The 16,134-nt window shown below is 38.2% G+C and overlaps 1 protein-coding gene across 4 annotated transcripts in view; it reads right to left on the reverse strand.

Annotated features, from left to right (window-relative positions):
* The window catches only part of LOC131302525 (serine/threonine-protein kinase STY17-like), a 37,627-nt gene extending 21,728 nt beyond the window's left edge, over positions 1 to 15,899 (reverse strand). Inside the window, exons 1-16 of one of the 4 annotated variants that reach the window (XM_058329201.1) lie at positions 15,511 to 15,898; positions 14,517 to 14,631; positions 12,842 to 12,942; positions 12,569 to 12,688; positions 12,068 to 12,122; positions 10,850 to 10,960; positions 9,799 to 9,849; positions 8,485 to 8,660; positions 8,301 to 8,408; positions 7,271 to 7,344; positions 5,755 to 5,930; positions 5,445 to 5,540; positions 4,377 to 4,457; positions 4,225 to 4,278; positions 3,811 to 3,945; positions 3,345 to 3,730 (exon numbers count right to left, since the gene is read on the reverse strand). In XM_058329201.1, the coding sequence (XP_058185184.1) occupies positions 3,608 to 3,730; positions 3,811 to 3,945; positions 4,225 to 4,278; positions 4,377 to 4,457; positions 5,445 to 5,540; positions 5,755 to 5,930; positions 7,271 to 7,344; positions 8,301 to 8,408; positions 8,485 to 8,660; positions 9,799 to 9,849; positions 10,850 to 10,960; positions 12,068 to 12,122; positions 12,569 to 12,688; positions 12,842 to 12,942; positions 14,517 to 14,631; positions 15,511 to 15,701 (1,767 nt within the window). In that variant the 5' untranslated portion in view covers positions 15,702 to 15,898 and the 3' untranslated portion in view covers positions 3,345 to 3,607. Of the gene's footprint in view, positions 1 to 3,344; positions 3,731 to 3,810; positions 3,946 to 4,223; positions 4,279 to 4,376; positions 4,458 to 5,444; positions 5,541 to 5,754; positions 5,931 to 7,270; positions 7,345 to 8,300; positions 8,409 to 8,484; positions 8,661 to 9,798; positions 9,850 to 10,849; positions 10,961 to 12,067; positions 12,123 to 12,568; positions 12,689 to 12,841; positions 12,943 to 14,516; positions 14,632 to 15,510 lie in introns of those variants that run through there. The other 3 variants (XM_058329202.1, XM_058329203.1, XM_058329204.1) reach the window with 3 other exon arrangements.
* Between the last annotated feature and the right edge of the window lie 235 nt (positions 15,900 to 16,134).

A 16,134-nucleotide genomic window follows, 5' to 3' on the forward strand; every position in this document is an offset into this window, starting at 1 on the left:
GGAGTATTTACGAGAGAGTTGGTGAGCAGTGTAGATGTTTACTTTTCGTACGAATCATCGGACACTGAAATAAAGATACCATGTGTTACCATTTTTCGCCTTCTAGCGCGAATGCCTGATTGAAAAAATGCCAATCACACTCATCACCATTTGGAAAGTTTGGTTCATTTTTATCGCTATTAGTCTTTTACAGAAAGAAAACCCTTGGTGATTGGTTTAATCTTTGAACCTTGAGCAACATTGACGAAATTTTACTTGTTTCTTGAGAACTCAACATGATCTGTAGTAATCTTCTTCTAGTATTTTCCTGCTTACATGTTTGTGCAATGAGTTACCTACAGGCAATTGATGAAGCTGAAGATGAGTGGAGCCAGCACAATTCAAAGAAGCTCATTGACACGAGTGTAAAGGGGTTGCGTGGTTCTGTTCCCAAGGATTTTCCATACTTCCATGTCGAATTTGGATTAAACAAGGGGTTTGTCCACGTGATTGACGATGAGCAGCAGTTCAAAGCCAACTTCGGACTCAAATGTTACAAGGGGCGTGCTGGAGTTGCCGAAGAGGATATTTATGGTCGTAGGAAGCATGATTCAGAGGAGACACAAAAGCAAGCTGTTTCGAGTTTTGCCCAAGATTGGGCACCTTTTGATTGGACGAAACAGCTCGAGTGAAGTACAACAGTTATGATTAGTCATGTAGAGTGATTTTCTTTCAGCAGGGAAGAACTTCATTTTGAAACTTTTTTTCTGGTGTTGAGGGTGGGGTGGGGTGAGGCGTTGCTATGGCTTGACCTCTTCAGCCATCTTGTAGTACTATTTTGAGTATTGATTAATTCTGTATGAGTGACTGAGAGAAAAGGAAAATGAAAGAAAAATGATACTGCCTAGCTAGTTTTCACTGCCAGTAGCATATCAGGGTAGCATTTGATATCTCGCTTATCGAGAACCAAGGGATTTAGATTTAGAGCGCAAATACTCCGTGCTCAATTTGGCTTGAGGGTTTATTTTCGCCGTTGATTCAAAGGTAAAAGTTGCATCATAATATTGAGCTTGAATTTGCTGGGCTGGAGGCCCGCTAACAGGGAAGCTCAATGTTATGCAATCCCCAGTCCTTCTGTTTTCAATTGGGACAATAATATTCCTTGCAATTTCAATTGAGTTTCAATGTGATCCCTCCGTAGCTTTCCCTCCAATTTTTGGACGGAAAATAGTCAGGTGGGTATATTGGTCTTCCATTCCACCCATCCCCCATGAAATACCCAGCCTTGGCAAAATCCCAAAAAAAATATATATATATCCAGTTGGAAAATGAGGGAGTTATCTGTTTCTGAAGCAACTTGAGAATGAAAAAAGAAAGAAAGAAACTTGGTTCCGGACCTTCGGTGTCAATGGCGGCATTGATAGAGCAGAAGCTAGTGAACGAGCCATTTGTGTTAAGCCAATGAGTACATCGGCAGCAGTGGATACTTGTTTTTTGAGGAATAGGAAGCTCAAGCCTTCGCCGCCGAGCCATGTTATTTTGCAATGCACCATAATTTTATTGAGTTTTCAGAAATAGACATTTAGAAAGTCAGTAAACGTTGTTCGTTCCTCACATTAAAATATGTGTATTGCTTCTGTGGCATTCTTAGACTAAAAGCTTTAAAACTACAGAGAACTAAAGCAACTAAGACTGCATTGTTCTTCACACAAAAAACATACCCAACTCCTATTTAAACCACAATCATTTTTTACCTTCTTACCTAGATCTGAATCCACAATTTGGTTTTTGATGAGCGTAAAATATAAACATATAAAAGTCCCAATATCATATGTTTTCTAGCTCTCTATTGCACTTAATTGAGTAATATTGTTATTTTAGTTTATCATTCACTTTAATTATTGAATTTACAGGAAAATATGATTAAATGAACAAATTCTAACGGTGGGCTCAAGCTGTTATTGGAAGGCAAGAGGAGAGCAACGAATTAATTTCAATCCTAATAAGGTTGCAGATTTGGTCCAAGTGCTAAATTGGCAAATAGTTAGATATCTTGATTTGAATTGCTAAACCTAGGCTAAAGTTCCAACTAGGTTAGGAAACAAGGGGGATTCGGTGGTAATTGGTCCAAGAATTAGAAAAGTGAATCAAAGGAGGAAATCTCCATTACAAGGAAACTCTCAATCGGCACTTATAAAAGGGAACAGAGGGTTCTAAGAGGAGGGGATGACTTTATTACCACCACGCAACAGAAGCACTACCTCGGCTGGAGTTGACGATCACAACGGCAATTCGAAGATCAGAGGCCACGGCTGGAGCAACTTGGAATAAGTGTTAACATCTTGTCATATTTTGTGAGACCTTATTTTCTTCAATGGAGTTCTATTATTATTTGATCATGTTTCTGTACTCCATGAGCGGCTAGACTTTTAACTAGGGTTGAAGATGAAACTCCATTAATGACTATCAATTATATATTCGTGAGATTTGGTTTTACCTGAATATGTGGTATGATTTTGATTAAATTGTTCTTACTCCAATTCAATTGTTAGGGATAGATTCTAGATATGAGTTCAATCATGTTTTTCTCATGATTTGGAATTGTCTTTGGCATTGAAAGCTGGTTTTTCATCGTTAACTATAGAACTGGATATTTATTGTGATTTGATAAAATCGGATACAATTAATGATTTGGTGTTATACTTGCGAGCGGAGAGGAACATACATTAGACTTTTTAAAGAACTTTCACGATGATATTTTCCATGGTAACAGAATTAGCTTTCAGATTATCATGAAGAAATTTTGTATAAAGTTAATGATCATGAATATATAATGATACGAGTTAATGGGTGTGGATTCCGAAACCTTAGTATTTTTCCATTGATTAAAAAGAAGCTTTAATTTTCTCGTCTTTGATAGTTTAGTCTATTATTTTTACTGTTCACTTTTAGTTAAAAAAATCAATCACAACTTTTTGTCAACTAGGTTAGGGTTTAATCACTTTAAAATTATTTAGTTTTCCTATAAAAAATCACAAGTTCCTGTGGGTTCGACCTCGCTCTTGCATTACTATACTTCTGTACGATTCGTGCGCTTGCGAGTACATTAAAATTTCACATCAGTTTTGCTCAACTAACTTGATACCATCTTTACTAGATCTGAATCCACAATTTGGTTTTGCCCAACTAACTTGATAATCTGTACATTTACTTGGGTCAAGAACAAGGATCGACTTTAAAAATTGAAAGAGAAATAGTTCTCCCACATTCATTTGGGTCTCAAAACAGGGGTGTGTTTTTTGGTACATTTAACAGTGGTATATGACTAGGGAGAGAGAGAGAGAGAGAGAGAGAGAGAGAGAGAGAGAGAGATAGATAGATTTGACTCTTTTTAATCAAGTTGTTCATCTACAATTGCTTCGTCACAAATGATTCAAGGATACAATCTATTGACTGGGAGAGAACACCAAACTGAACAAAAACTGCGTGAGAAACAAGCCTAGAAATGAACGAACTATTCCAGGCAGACACCTTGACTGATCAGCAGGAGAAAAAGCTGTAAAATGCATTTTAATCTCCGAAGTTCTCTATGCACATCTTTCATAATTCACATATTAACCTTCTTAATTTAGTGATGACCCCTTTTGAGTGCCGAGAAACATCCGCCAATTGATTTATCCTTGTGACGATTGCCTCCCTCACATCCCACCTGTTTCAACAATTCATAATAACCAAAGTTACACTCCATGTACTGTAAAATGAAATACTGATTAAGGACATAAAAAGAATTCTTCAATGTATCGAAAAGAAAACCTTTGGCAAATGACCTACCTCCTTGGCCATATGCTGCAGCATCTCTATAATTTCCGAGAAATCAGGTCTCAGAGAGGGGTTTTGCTGCCAGCACCTCTCAAGCAGTTCGACAAGCTTTGGATTGGTGTTCTTCGGAATTGTTGGCCGCAAACCCTGGTAACCATATCAACGATATAGAAGAATCATTTATTAACCATCAAGGTCCCGTTTGTTTGACTGGACAATATTGAGCAGAAACGTAACAGTATTCTATATCCTTGATTTCGTGGGATTGGATATATCTAGGACATTTAATCCAAACCACAAAAGTGAAAGTTCCAAGAAAATGCACAAAATGTGTCCCTGTGTGATCTAATCCCATACTCTAATACCGGCCAAAAAAGGGAGCTCGGTATTGTTGTATAGAAAGAAAGCAAAGGAAAAGCCAAATACTTGTTGAACAACACCAACAGCTGCTTGCAAAGGTGTTAAGTACAAGTACGGAACCTGCACACCAGAGTCACTCAATGTAAAGATTGTAATGGCCATAAAGAAGAGTAAAAACTAGAAAAAAGAAGGAAAAAAGAAAACACTGAAAGCCTTACTTCTCCTGTTAACAGCTCCCACAGCACTACTCCGAAACTGAAAACATCAGCCTTGTGGTCATATGGTTTGTGTTCAATGACCTTCAATGCACAAAATACCATTTTAAGAAGAGAGCTCCCTTTATTAGAACAACAAACCAAGAAAGGATGTTTTAGGAACAGTGACATTTTTGCAGCCGGTGACAGCAATTTCGAGAAAATCACATGAAAAATGATTATCCAAGTAGTTAGCAGCCAGGCCAGAGTCAATATGTCAAAGATGCAAGCTTGCAACTGACCAATATCATCAACAAGTAGAAACCTTTAAACCTTCAATGCACCCAATACTATTTTAAGGCATTATTACCATTCTCTTCTACTTGAACATCAAATTTTCTGAGAGACTTCGAAAACCAAAACCAGAAATAGATGTCTAATACAGAACTTCTAAAAAGAAATTTATCTACTCCAATTTACAAGGAGGTTTTACAGTGCCCACTAATGACATTGGAAGTACAAATTCTACCTGAAACATACATAAAGTGGATATGACACCTAAAAGATCACAGCAGTTAAACCCAAAGGAAGGCAAAACCAATATCCACGAGGAATGACAATATGTACAACCTCGAGTTGTACTTGACAACAAAGTGAACAATGTACAAGTGTTGAAAATGAGGCAACTTGCAACAATGCCCAACAGGTGTATACAACTATGTATTATACACCACTAGGAAAACGAAGAGGAAGATAAAATTGAAAGAAAGAACAATAAGAACAGAGAGAGTCCATCTCCACAAGTAAACAGTAGCAGGTCTTGGCTCCAAAACACGGACCCGGGGCATCATGGAACAACAATATTGGTACAGAAGGAAATCCTAGAAATACACTCAGTTAGCCAAGATCATTTCATTTCCGCACTTGGAATGAAGTATTACTGATCCCTAAAATGCATGGTGGGGCAAGCATATGATACAACTAGAAGGAGAAACTTTTTAGCAAGGAACTTCACATACTTAACAAAAAGAAACATGCATGAACATTGACTCATAAATTCAAAATTATAGGCAATTTAAGATAAATCTCTACCTCAGGCGCCATCCAACGGTATGTTCCAGTTTCTGCAGTCATCACTCCTGGTTGAGTTTGCACTCTAGCAACTCCAAAGTCTGCAACCTTAACGACCTGTCCAGAGAAGAATAGAACTTTCACCGAAGAACAAAATTGATATGTTTAAATTTGACTTGCAACTCACACTAGGACCATGCGAGAGAAAAAATACGAGACTTGTAATAAAATGAATGCTTACTACCAAATGTGCATTTAACATCAAAGTGAAAGAACGACAAATTGACTTTATGAAAAGGTCAATCACATAAGATTCCAAAAAGCCTGTTACCTCATGTTCATCCATCAGAAGATTGGCAGTCTTCAGGTCCCTGTGAATGATACTATTTTGATGCAAATAGTTCATTCCCTTGGAAACATCAAGTGCTACTTTGAGAAGGGCAGGAAACTTAAACGCACCGCGTTGCTTATGCAGAAAGTTATAAACACTTCCTCTGGACATGAACTCTGATACATCAAAAAGTGATTGAATCTTTACAGTGAGACTGGATTGTAACTTATGACATGATAGGGGAAATTGAAAATTTGGCAATGGATTCTATCGAAATATAGTACATCGATTGATGTGTACATATATATATAGACGTCAATGTGAACTTCAACACTGGTTAATCGTGAGTTAGCTGCTTGCTGACATCCAGTACCAGCATCCCACCATGGATTTCTTAAATCAGAGTTTTTATCATATTCATCTAAACGTTCAAATCCAAAATGGGTTTTCAAGGTTCACTCACAACCTTTACACACAATTCATGAAATATGCAGATATCAACAACATGCTTAGCTGCATAATACAACCAAAACAAAACTTGAAACAAGTCTCTAGATGAGACAAGCATGCAAGTTTGTGCGGTCAACAAGTGTATACCTTAGTAACACAATAACATGGGGTAGAAGGTAAACTTCAAAGAAGAAATCTAGCAAGCCTATCTCCAAGAGGTGTAGCCTTGCCCTTCAAAGCGGGTAACCAATCCCTCTCTCAATGTGAAGAACACTCATACAATAATGAATCAAGAAAATTTATGTAGTGTAGTCAGTTAAGAACCTATTAGACTCATCAATCTTACCTAAAAGAGGACTTGTTATACATATCCAAGCCTCCCATGGCGAGAAAATTTTGAACTTCGACTAGGGTGGCCGACCACAAAGCAGGTTTTGGGTGAACTTGTGAGTTGGTCCACCACCCTAGTATTCTGGTCTTGAGGAACTAGAACTGGTCAACCAAGGTCTGGTCTACTCTATTTACAACCAGGCTGTCGACCATAATTGGTTCCTTCAACCATTGTAGACGCACATGGTACTTCTAACACCCGGGCGTGCCTCCAAGGTACTTTCTCATCGTCCAAACCACTCTGGCGACAAGTTCCAACCTTTTTCCTTTCCAGCAAAATTAAAAACCTTAAGGTGATGTAATACTGTAAAAGCATCTAAGTCAAAACAAATTGCAATGGGGGACAAGTTCTAACATTCCCCCTCACATGCGGCCCATGACCCATACATGGTGAGGTAAATAGAGGATAACATAGGTATCGTAACGACACAAGGATTAAGGCACAAACAACAGGGCAATAAGTAAAGAGTGTCTTGTCCAAAAGCCTTTGAAAGCTTAGCTCAGTTACCATGTTAAAGCATCCAACTCAAAACCATTTGGCAATGAGTGGAGAGGCCACCCAGGCTCATATACTAGTTTTGGAGGCTATAATTAATCAATATGGGACAAGCTCTAACACATAATCACCAAAGAATAGCCGGCAATGTCTTGAAAATAAATGTTTCTCATCAAGTACCAGTCAAAATACACAGGTTTGGAGGTCTTGTGCAGGCGCCAATGAATTGTACAACATTCTTGTGTCGAATCTTCCTGCAAGAACCAAGAAAAGTCAGCAAAATAAGAAAAGATGGAATATTGTTCCCCAAAACAGGAAAGATAGAAGAGACTTATAATAGATTTGCAGCTATCAAGACTATGTTGGGGTTGAATTACAATATAAACCGCTACATTAGAATGGCTATAAAAATGAAGAAGAAGAATCAGACAAGCAAAGCAGTTGGACAAAGGCGAGCCTATGGGAAGTGATTGATATTCAATGAGAGAAAAAAGATGAAGGCGGCAAAGAAGATCAGTGGCAAAGGCACGCCTAAGTGAAGTGTTTGATATTCATAGGGAGCAGTGTAACTGATACAGTAAGCCCATGGTAAAAAACTTATGGCACAATCCCCCGTGCAAAATAAATGGCTACCATCATCCAGATTTTCACAATAAGAAATATCAAGTGCACAAGCACCAAACCCTTGGTTACAAAAAGTAATAGAATTGCTAAATGGAAGGTCTAATGACCTATTGTGGATCAACTATCAAGTTAGCTCCATGAACCCAGGAACATTCCATTTCTACATAAAATCACCAATAGATATGTGCCGGATCTATCTCAGGCCATCTACCAAATCACTATATTTCACTTCATATAGACAGGGAGCAGCCTCTTCATCTGGCCCCAGATGAATCTTTTGTGCATAATTGAATACCTAACCTATGCAATAAAGAAGCATTTTTTTTTTTTGAAAGATTTGTCCCGAAAAAAAAAATTCCCAGTTTAGCAACTGCCTCTATGAAATCCTCAGAAAGATATACAAGTCAGATCTTTTAAACCAATCGTGAAAGCAGTTTCCTCTTCTGTTTATAGAGAATGTGTCTGAGGTATGAACTAAAAGCTGGAATACCATGGAATGAACATCAGAAAGCAGAAAAAGTAGGTTGTGGACAGTGGAGGAACCAACCAGTGCCTACCACACATATGAACATGTAACCTAACAGACCTCATAATAAACACTTCCTGGGCAAACTCTGTCAGCATATCTTTATTCAAAAGGTCAGCCTTGAGGACTTTGATAGCCACCTCCTGACTACAATATGTGCCTTTATACCTGAAAAAGACAAATGACATGATCATACTAAGAGCTAATATAAGATCAGATATATGTGGAGAGCGACAAAACTCACAGATCACCAAATGACCCAGATCCAACTTTGTTTGCGAATTTCAGCAGGCTGGCGTCGATTTCCCAGACATCAGATCCATCAGTAGGTATCTTTACATATTCAGGAGAGGATTTAGATGGAGGTTCGATTTGCTCACTAGTAGGAAACAACGAAGGTTGATTTGAAGAAGAATCCCCCTACACAATTTATATACCAAGTATCACTTACAAAAACAGAAAGATATTGCAGGGTGACTGAAAAGGACGAACTAAAGATATCGTGAGTAGCTTGAGTATAGTATGATTGATTAGAGTCCTAAAATTTTCTACCAAAAGGCCTTTGAAATCGCAAATACACATGAGGTTGAACCGGCAAAAAGAACAGAATTCAATTCTTCAAAAATTGAGGAAAGAGGGTAGGAATGGCTAGGGACAATGTCAGAGAGCTAAGGTTTGGTAACTTAACATTTGAACTAAGAGAAAATACTGCAAATGATAGGTTGACTCGAAGGATCTACAAGGACAATGGAAAAAAGACTGCCAAATCAAATGATCAAAAAGTGAAACCTATAACTTCACAAACATAGAAACTAAATTAAATGCAAAAAGAACAATGTAAATCCCACATCAAAGCCCATGCTCATTACCAAAGATTTTGCTATAACTTATGTTGATGATTGCAAGACATAAGTCATAAGGCAGATAAAAATCTTCAAATTCCTGAAGGTAACCTCGTTTGCACTAGCTTCTCTTGATCGAGTCCAGAAGGTCTTTAAAGTCTAAGGGCACTTCAAGTATCATCACTATAATTAGATAGACATAAGTTCTTGGAGAGAAATTACATTCCTAAAATTTAATGAACAAAACATTCTGCGTCGATTGTGATTCCAGCATCAACTATGAAACAATGAGGGAAGGTAAACATTGATGATAAATGGACAAGCAATTCCAATATTGGCCCTTGACAGATTAAACATAGTGGCGTGCTAAAAAATACTAGATTTCCGTACTAATTATACCTCCAAGAAGAGTGACTTAATTACTTTCGCACTTAATAATCCAATGAAACTTGTTATTCAATATGGTTTTGGAGAATAATAATCATAAACTTTGACAGTAGTCATACAGAATCTAACAGCCAACTGGACAATGCTCTGCTGACTACAACAAATCGTGAAATATTGTCATCAGTAGCACAGTATGATAAGAACAACCATAATCACCAAGATTATCTTCAATCAGCGGAAAGCATTCACAATGAACTAATGGACTCCACATAAAACATTCATGAAACAAACTTGACGCTGTAAACATGAGCCTTGTCGAGAGTAACAACCTCGGACTTCAGAATTTCCCTTTCCAATGCATGTCGAAGCTGCTCAGTATCCTAGAGGTCTCCAAAATGGAAATTAATCAGAATAACATGTCATGAAAGAGCAAAAGAGAACCATTGAAAGAAAGCCCAATTGCATGTCCCTAAATCTTCAAAATAATAAACACTTGAGAAGGCATCAAAACCAATGCAAAAGCAGAGGGCTAGAACGAGTATCAATAACAACAATGATGAAATTAGTTTCATCCTCACTATGGAAAAAGAACAAATCAAGCACATATGGCAATCTGTCAGTATAGTGAACACAAATGAACATGTTGAAAACATAGCTCTGCATATATCCAAAACCTAGTTAAAATAACTTTCCTCTACTCCACCGCGTGTTTGGACTCAGCAGTTTTTTCAATGATACCCCACGCAATTTTCATCAATGGAATAGTGATCGAATATTTGTTACTTCCCATGTCTTCAGAAATCTCATATTTGCAACAACAACAACAAAATAAATAAATAAATAAAAATATAGAACTGGAATTTTAAAATATTTAGAACTAAAAGGAGAAATGCAACTGCAGCTTCCTCAGGTATTTCTAGAATTCACCATCCATCAGGAACATAATATCAGCTTTCTACACTTGCACATGATGTAAAACATCAAATATTATACCCGAGTGCATTGCTTTAGCACAACTATTTTTACGTTTGATCCTGAAGCACAATGAAAACTCCTAGAGATAAAGTAAATAACATTGTCAAAAAGTAAAGGCGAATCACTTATGCACTTTGGAAATATAATTGAAATTAAACTCCACTTCCAATAAAAGTACGGCACTGGACACATATAACTCAACCACACTTATAGCTCATGTGAATAAACAGTACAAGCACCCTTGTGCACAAAACCCACAATATGACTCAATGATAATGATGAGAATATATACATTGCGAGGAATAAAAAAGCACACAAGGTGGAAATGCCATGATATTTCACAATTTGAAAGGCTAAATGTTCCTCAAAAGTATGAATCATAATCAAGAGATGCTAAGACCATACCTCGTGAGGCCAACCATCTACAACAAAGACATCCAAGGAGAAACCATCCACAGTTGAAAAAGCATGGGCTTCCTCAATGTTCAGTCCAATCTCAGAAACCAAGGAAGTCAACTGGAAGTTCAAGATATTATAGATATCACAATATCGAACAAGAACTTTAGAATGTTATAATGGATACACCTGAATTAACAACTCATCAGAGTATTTTTAATTCAATTTGCTTGTTCTTTTTCTTTCTATTGTTCTTTTTTTTCTAAAAGGAGGCACAATCCAACGTTCCAACTACACCCACTGCCTACAAAAGTTCTGTGAAAAGATACCCAGACTCCTACACAATTATACACGTCTCCCCCAAAATCAACAAAATACTCAACAGAACTGGAGCATGTCTGAAGCCAAATATTCGAAGTTTAACAACAACAAAAATGTTACAGATTGCCAATTTTACGACAGTTATTAACTAATATCAATTGTTCAAGGACAAATAGGGAATGAAGCATGTGCTGCACAACCAACTACCTTAGATAGAGGGACAAGGACACTATCAGATTTGAGAACATAGACCTTTTTCCTTTCTCTGCATGTCTAGGCATAAGCTAGATGGAGAGATAATGATAAAGAGGTGTCAACGAAATCCGGACAAGGTATGATATAGGACTTCAGGAAACATTCAAACTCCTACTACAACATCACCTTCAAGGATGCTGTCCTCAGCATCGTGCATCTTAATTAAGTACAGACCCATATGTTACGGTTTGCACAGAATGGGCTCCAATAGTCCAATTCATAGAGAGAGAGAGAGAGAGAGAGAGAGAGAGAGAGAGAGAGAGACCTACAATGGAAATCAAAGGAAAAAGTCTGTACTTCACACGCAAGGTATATTATTTCGATATCAACAGCAAGAACCAAACTGGATTATAAAAAAAATTGTCTTCTTCACATGGCTTGAAAGCTGTAAGCAAACCATAAATTTGCCCCTTACTTCCTTGTATAATGAGCTATATTCTGAGATACGGTATGCATGTATTTATATTGTCACTTGATAGAAAAAACATATATTTGCATACAAATGAGAAACTTGTAAAGAAGATGTGAAATTACTGACTCCGGCATAGAAAATAAATACACACACCAACAACAGAACCCATGTAGTCCCCAATCATTGGGGGTATGGGCATAGAAAAAAAATGATGGAAAAAAAATTACATAGAGACCTACCTGACTAAGGAGTTTTGGCTTGTCTACTGTTGAAAAAGTGATCTCGTGCATTGGCCTGTATGATAACCACTTTAAAATGTCATTTCAAGTGGAAAATTTATAGCTCATTGGTGCAAGAAATTAGTTACCACAGAATAGTCATAATGTATCGAAATAATCTAAATCTCAAGACCCTAAGTTATGTTCATCTTTTGCACAATAATTTGAGCATCCAGAAGTCCAGATATAGTGATGTCTATGAGGAAGATTATGCAAAAATATCAAGAAGATGGCAACATAATATAGGAAGACAGACAGCCAATAATCGATTAAATCAATCCACCTCCAGTAACTAAAACTTGATTTCAAAGAGATTTGCGTGAACCAAAAGTTCAAAGAGATCTTAGACGGAATGAAAAATGGCACTCAAGAGTCAGGATGCCTTGGATGTTAAATCTTCTCCTAGGGACAAACCGGGGAAATTACTCATGCTAGAGTTGAAAGCATAAAAACAAGTCTTACCGGGAAAACCGTGAAGCAGAATGAACGACACTATCACCATCTTCAACTTGAGACCCGTTAACGTGAAGTGCGAGGGCTTCAAGATTAGGCGATGAGCCAAAGGTAGGTGGTGGATGGTTTCTGGAGAGAAAAAGAGAAGCGTAATTCAATTAAAACTACAAACTTACCAAGTATGCGGGGAAAAAAAGAAAAAGAAAATATAGCTGAAAAGGTGACATTGGCACTAGTTTCTTCGAAAGGTAGTTGGTAAATATTATATCAGTAATAGTTTACCCCAATCTACTTGAATGGTTCACATTACTTTGAGCATCATCATTGACTAGAGAATCCAAACGATCAGAGTCAACTGAGGTTCCGCAAGAGGTAGGATGAACCTGCATGTTACGATCCGTAAGGCCCACAACTCTAATGAAAATTAGATCAAAAGCTCGTAAAAGATTCCAAAAGCAAGCAAAGAGACCTAAATACCTAAGAAACATGGTACTGCAAAGCAGTGCAAATGGATACAATACAATACAATACAAAATAGCCGACATGGCAATTTCACAAAAATAGAACACATCACCAAATAATACATATTCACTGCATATACAAATAGCTACATGAAAATAGATTTTATATTTCTCAAGTGTGGACAATTCCAAGCAACTTGAGGGTGGGCTTTAGGCATCAAAAAGAAAGTTTCCAGAGTCTCCAGTCTATTATGGAGTGAAAACCCCCATGAATGGTGCCCTCACAGGCCACAACATTTGGCAGGTGTGTGGTTCGTACATCACTTTTACGCACAAGTTTAACCCCACCCTACCCCTGATGAAAAGGATGATCAACCACATGAGGATTGATCATGGATCTCCATATTTGTTCTATTTATCTCTGTCAACTTGGATGCCATGAGACAACCCTTTGGAAAGTCATTCCATAAGATGCTTTACTGAGGCACCACCCATGTCTTACGTAACAGACATAAGTTTGGGGCCAACCTTGTCGTCCATAGGAGTTTTGCGAAATGTGAATCCAATGAACAAACAATGTCCAGTTATTAATGGCTACTGGTGACAAACTGGCAATAGGAAGTCAGACCATGCATTGGGTATAAACAGAAACAAAGGGCTACTTGCATGGTACGATCAAGATGTTGGCTTACTTAAACAGCCACGTAGAATGACAAGGTGCCACTTGCATGTGACAAATCAAGAGGTTGCCTTGCCTTACTTAAACACCATGTCAATGGAAAACCAAATCGCACAAAGTCCTGTGTTCCTCCTTATCATGCATGTGTGCCAAAGAAGTGTGTTAGGGACATAAAAGAAACCTTTTGCAATAATATTTGTCAACAACATCCGCAAGGCTTTCTGAGGAGTGAATAGGAACAAATATGCAATATTGGATTGTCGAGTTGGTCAAGGGTTTATGCTGGTAAGGTATCTTACAGAGTCACGAGAAAGGCTAAAAAATAGGAGACAATGGAGAGAATGCTAAATGCATCTTACTGACTAAGCAGCCATCCCTCTTGGAATGTGGTTATGATGGAACCATGGAAGTCTTCAACATGTGTTAGACAACATTTGGCCCGCCTCTTTCGCATCACTAACTCAACTTTTTGCACAAGCCTGTAATAATTACAGGCTGTAAACAAAGATCTGTTGTGTAAAAAATCACATAAAAGAATGCTGGATGAATTACTATTTTGCTTCAACAAATATGTCCCACCCAATAGCTTACTCCACTAACTAGCCATAAATGTCATGTCGCAAGGTGACCTTAAACACTACTAAGTAGGTTAAATATCACGATGACAAGATAAAATCACAGGGTCTATTCCAAACATGTGATAAATTAGTCCACCACAGAACATCTTGAAGACAAGGGTCGCGATGGATGCGTGCAAATGAATGCACAACGAAGAGTTGCTTAGATTGGCAATGGAATGCACCCAAATGCTGCTTACCTGCACAAGTCGAACTTCAAATGCAAGTCTACATGCAGGGTCCTCTGCAAGATGAAGTAGTCTCTTATGCGTCAGCACATCTTCCGACCTTTCCACGTTTACATCCAATGCATATCTACATAGTACCAGTAAAGTTCCTCATCCAACATCTTAACAGAGAGAGAGAGAGAGAGAGAGAGAGAGAACAATGATATGTAAATTACCAAACCAATTCGTATGCATGCAAGGATGTTTTCAAGCATCGAAATAGCATCCACAAGAAATAATAGAAAGAATCCTTGACGCCGAGCTTATTAAATTGTTGACCCCTGACTCGTCTAAAACCTTAACCCATTAGAAAAGTGATAACTCGATTTATTTAGCTCCTCAACACGCCCCGTCAATTATGGTCATACTCTCTCGGCCTCTCCCATACACATGCCAAACAAGTGCTCGTAGTTTTAATTGTCACGCAGGCAGTGAGATTCAAACACAAAAACACAGTATCTATTTCCTGATCTCATATCCTATTGGATTAGTTGTCCACCAATTCATCTAAAAGCATCAGATAATAATATACTTAGAGAACAACAACTTCATTCTTTACATCATGAACAGACATAATTTGCTGCCAATCCACGTGGAAGGATATGGAATTGGAATATCATGACATGAGTTGAAGTGTAAGTAGTTTCTTTTCATTTCCCGCTCTTTCCCGGCGGCCAATAAGAACGAAGTGGGAGAATGAAAATTGGAAAGCTAGGACCAGACGAAGAATTTCAACGTTGGGTGGGCTGGTATTAACTATTTTGTTGCTACACATGAAAGGTGATATCAAATCATACATGAAAGGTGAAAATTCAACCGCCGGGTCACGTCGCTCTGCGTTCACTCGCGCGCTCTTAATTCTAGCGCTCACAAATTCAGCAGTTCAGAATACATTTTCAAGACGCTTTTACGCTCTCGCTCATGCTCTCGCACGCGCAGTATGATGCGACTTGGAAGAGAGTGGTACCTAGGAGGGAGACGCTCGAAGTGAAGCCAGAGCTGGTCTTCGAAACCGGGGAGTCTGGCTTCTTCGTGATCCAATTGCTGGAGCCGACCGAGCACCTCGTTGAACACTTCGAGCCTCTCTCTGTTCTGTCGGTTCTGCTTCGAATCCGCCGGTCTGCTGCCGCAGCTCTCGTCGCCTTCGTCCATCGCCATCAGCGGAAGCAAAAAAGAAGTCGAAATCGAACTGAATTCGGAACGAATTCGTATTTGACCACGCAAGGAACTCCCGTAATCCAATCCCGAAGTATAATTCGAGGTGGCGTTTCAGCGAGCGATCAAGAGAGAGAGAGAGAGAGAGGGAGGAGAGAGAGTGAAGATTCTTTTGAGTTTTGGTTCACTTTATTGTGTGATTCTTTATGGGCCTAGACCTGGTTAGACGGTGGCCCACGTGATAGGTTCAGTAGTAGGAAGACGAATGTTATTTGATTTGTTCTCATTTGAGAGAGAGAACTGATTGGATATTCATAATTCCACTCTCCAAATTTATAACGTTATCTTCTAAGAAAATAACAAAATTAATTTTATATAAAAATTAATAATGTCACTTTTTAAATTGATAACTGTACTTTCTTTTAGAAGTGACATT

Source organism: Rhododendron vialii, chromosome 10a (assembly GCF_030253575.1).
Source record: "Rhododendron vialii isolate Sample 1 chromosome 10a, ASM3025357v1".
Taxonomy (NCBI): domain Eukaryota; kingdom Viridiplantae; phylum Streptophyta; class Magnoliopsida; order Ericales; family Ericaceae; genus Rhododendron; species Rhododendron vialii.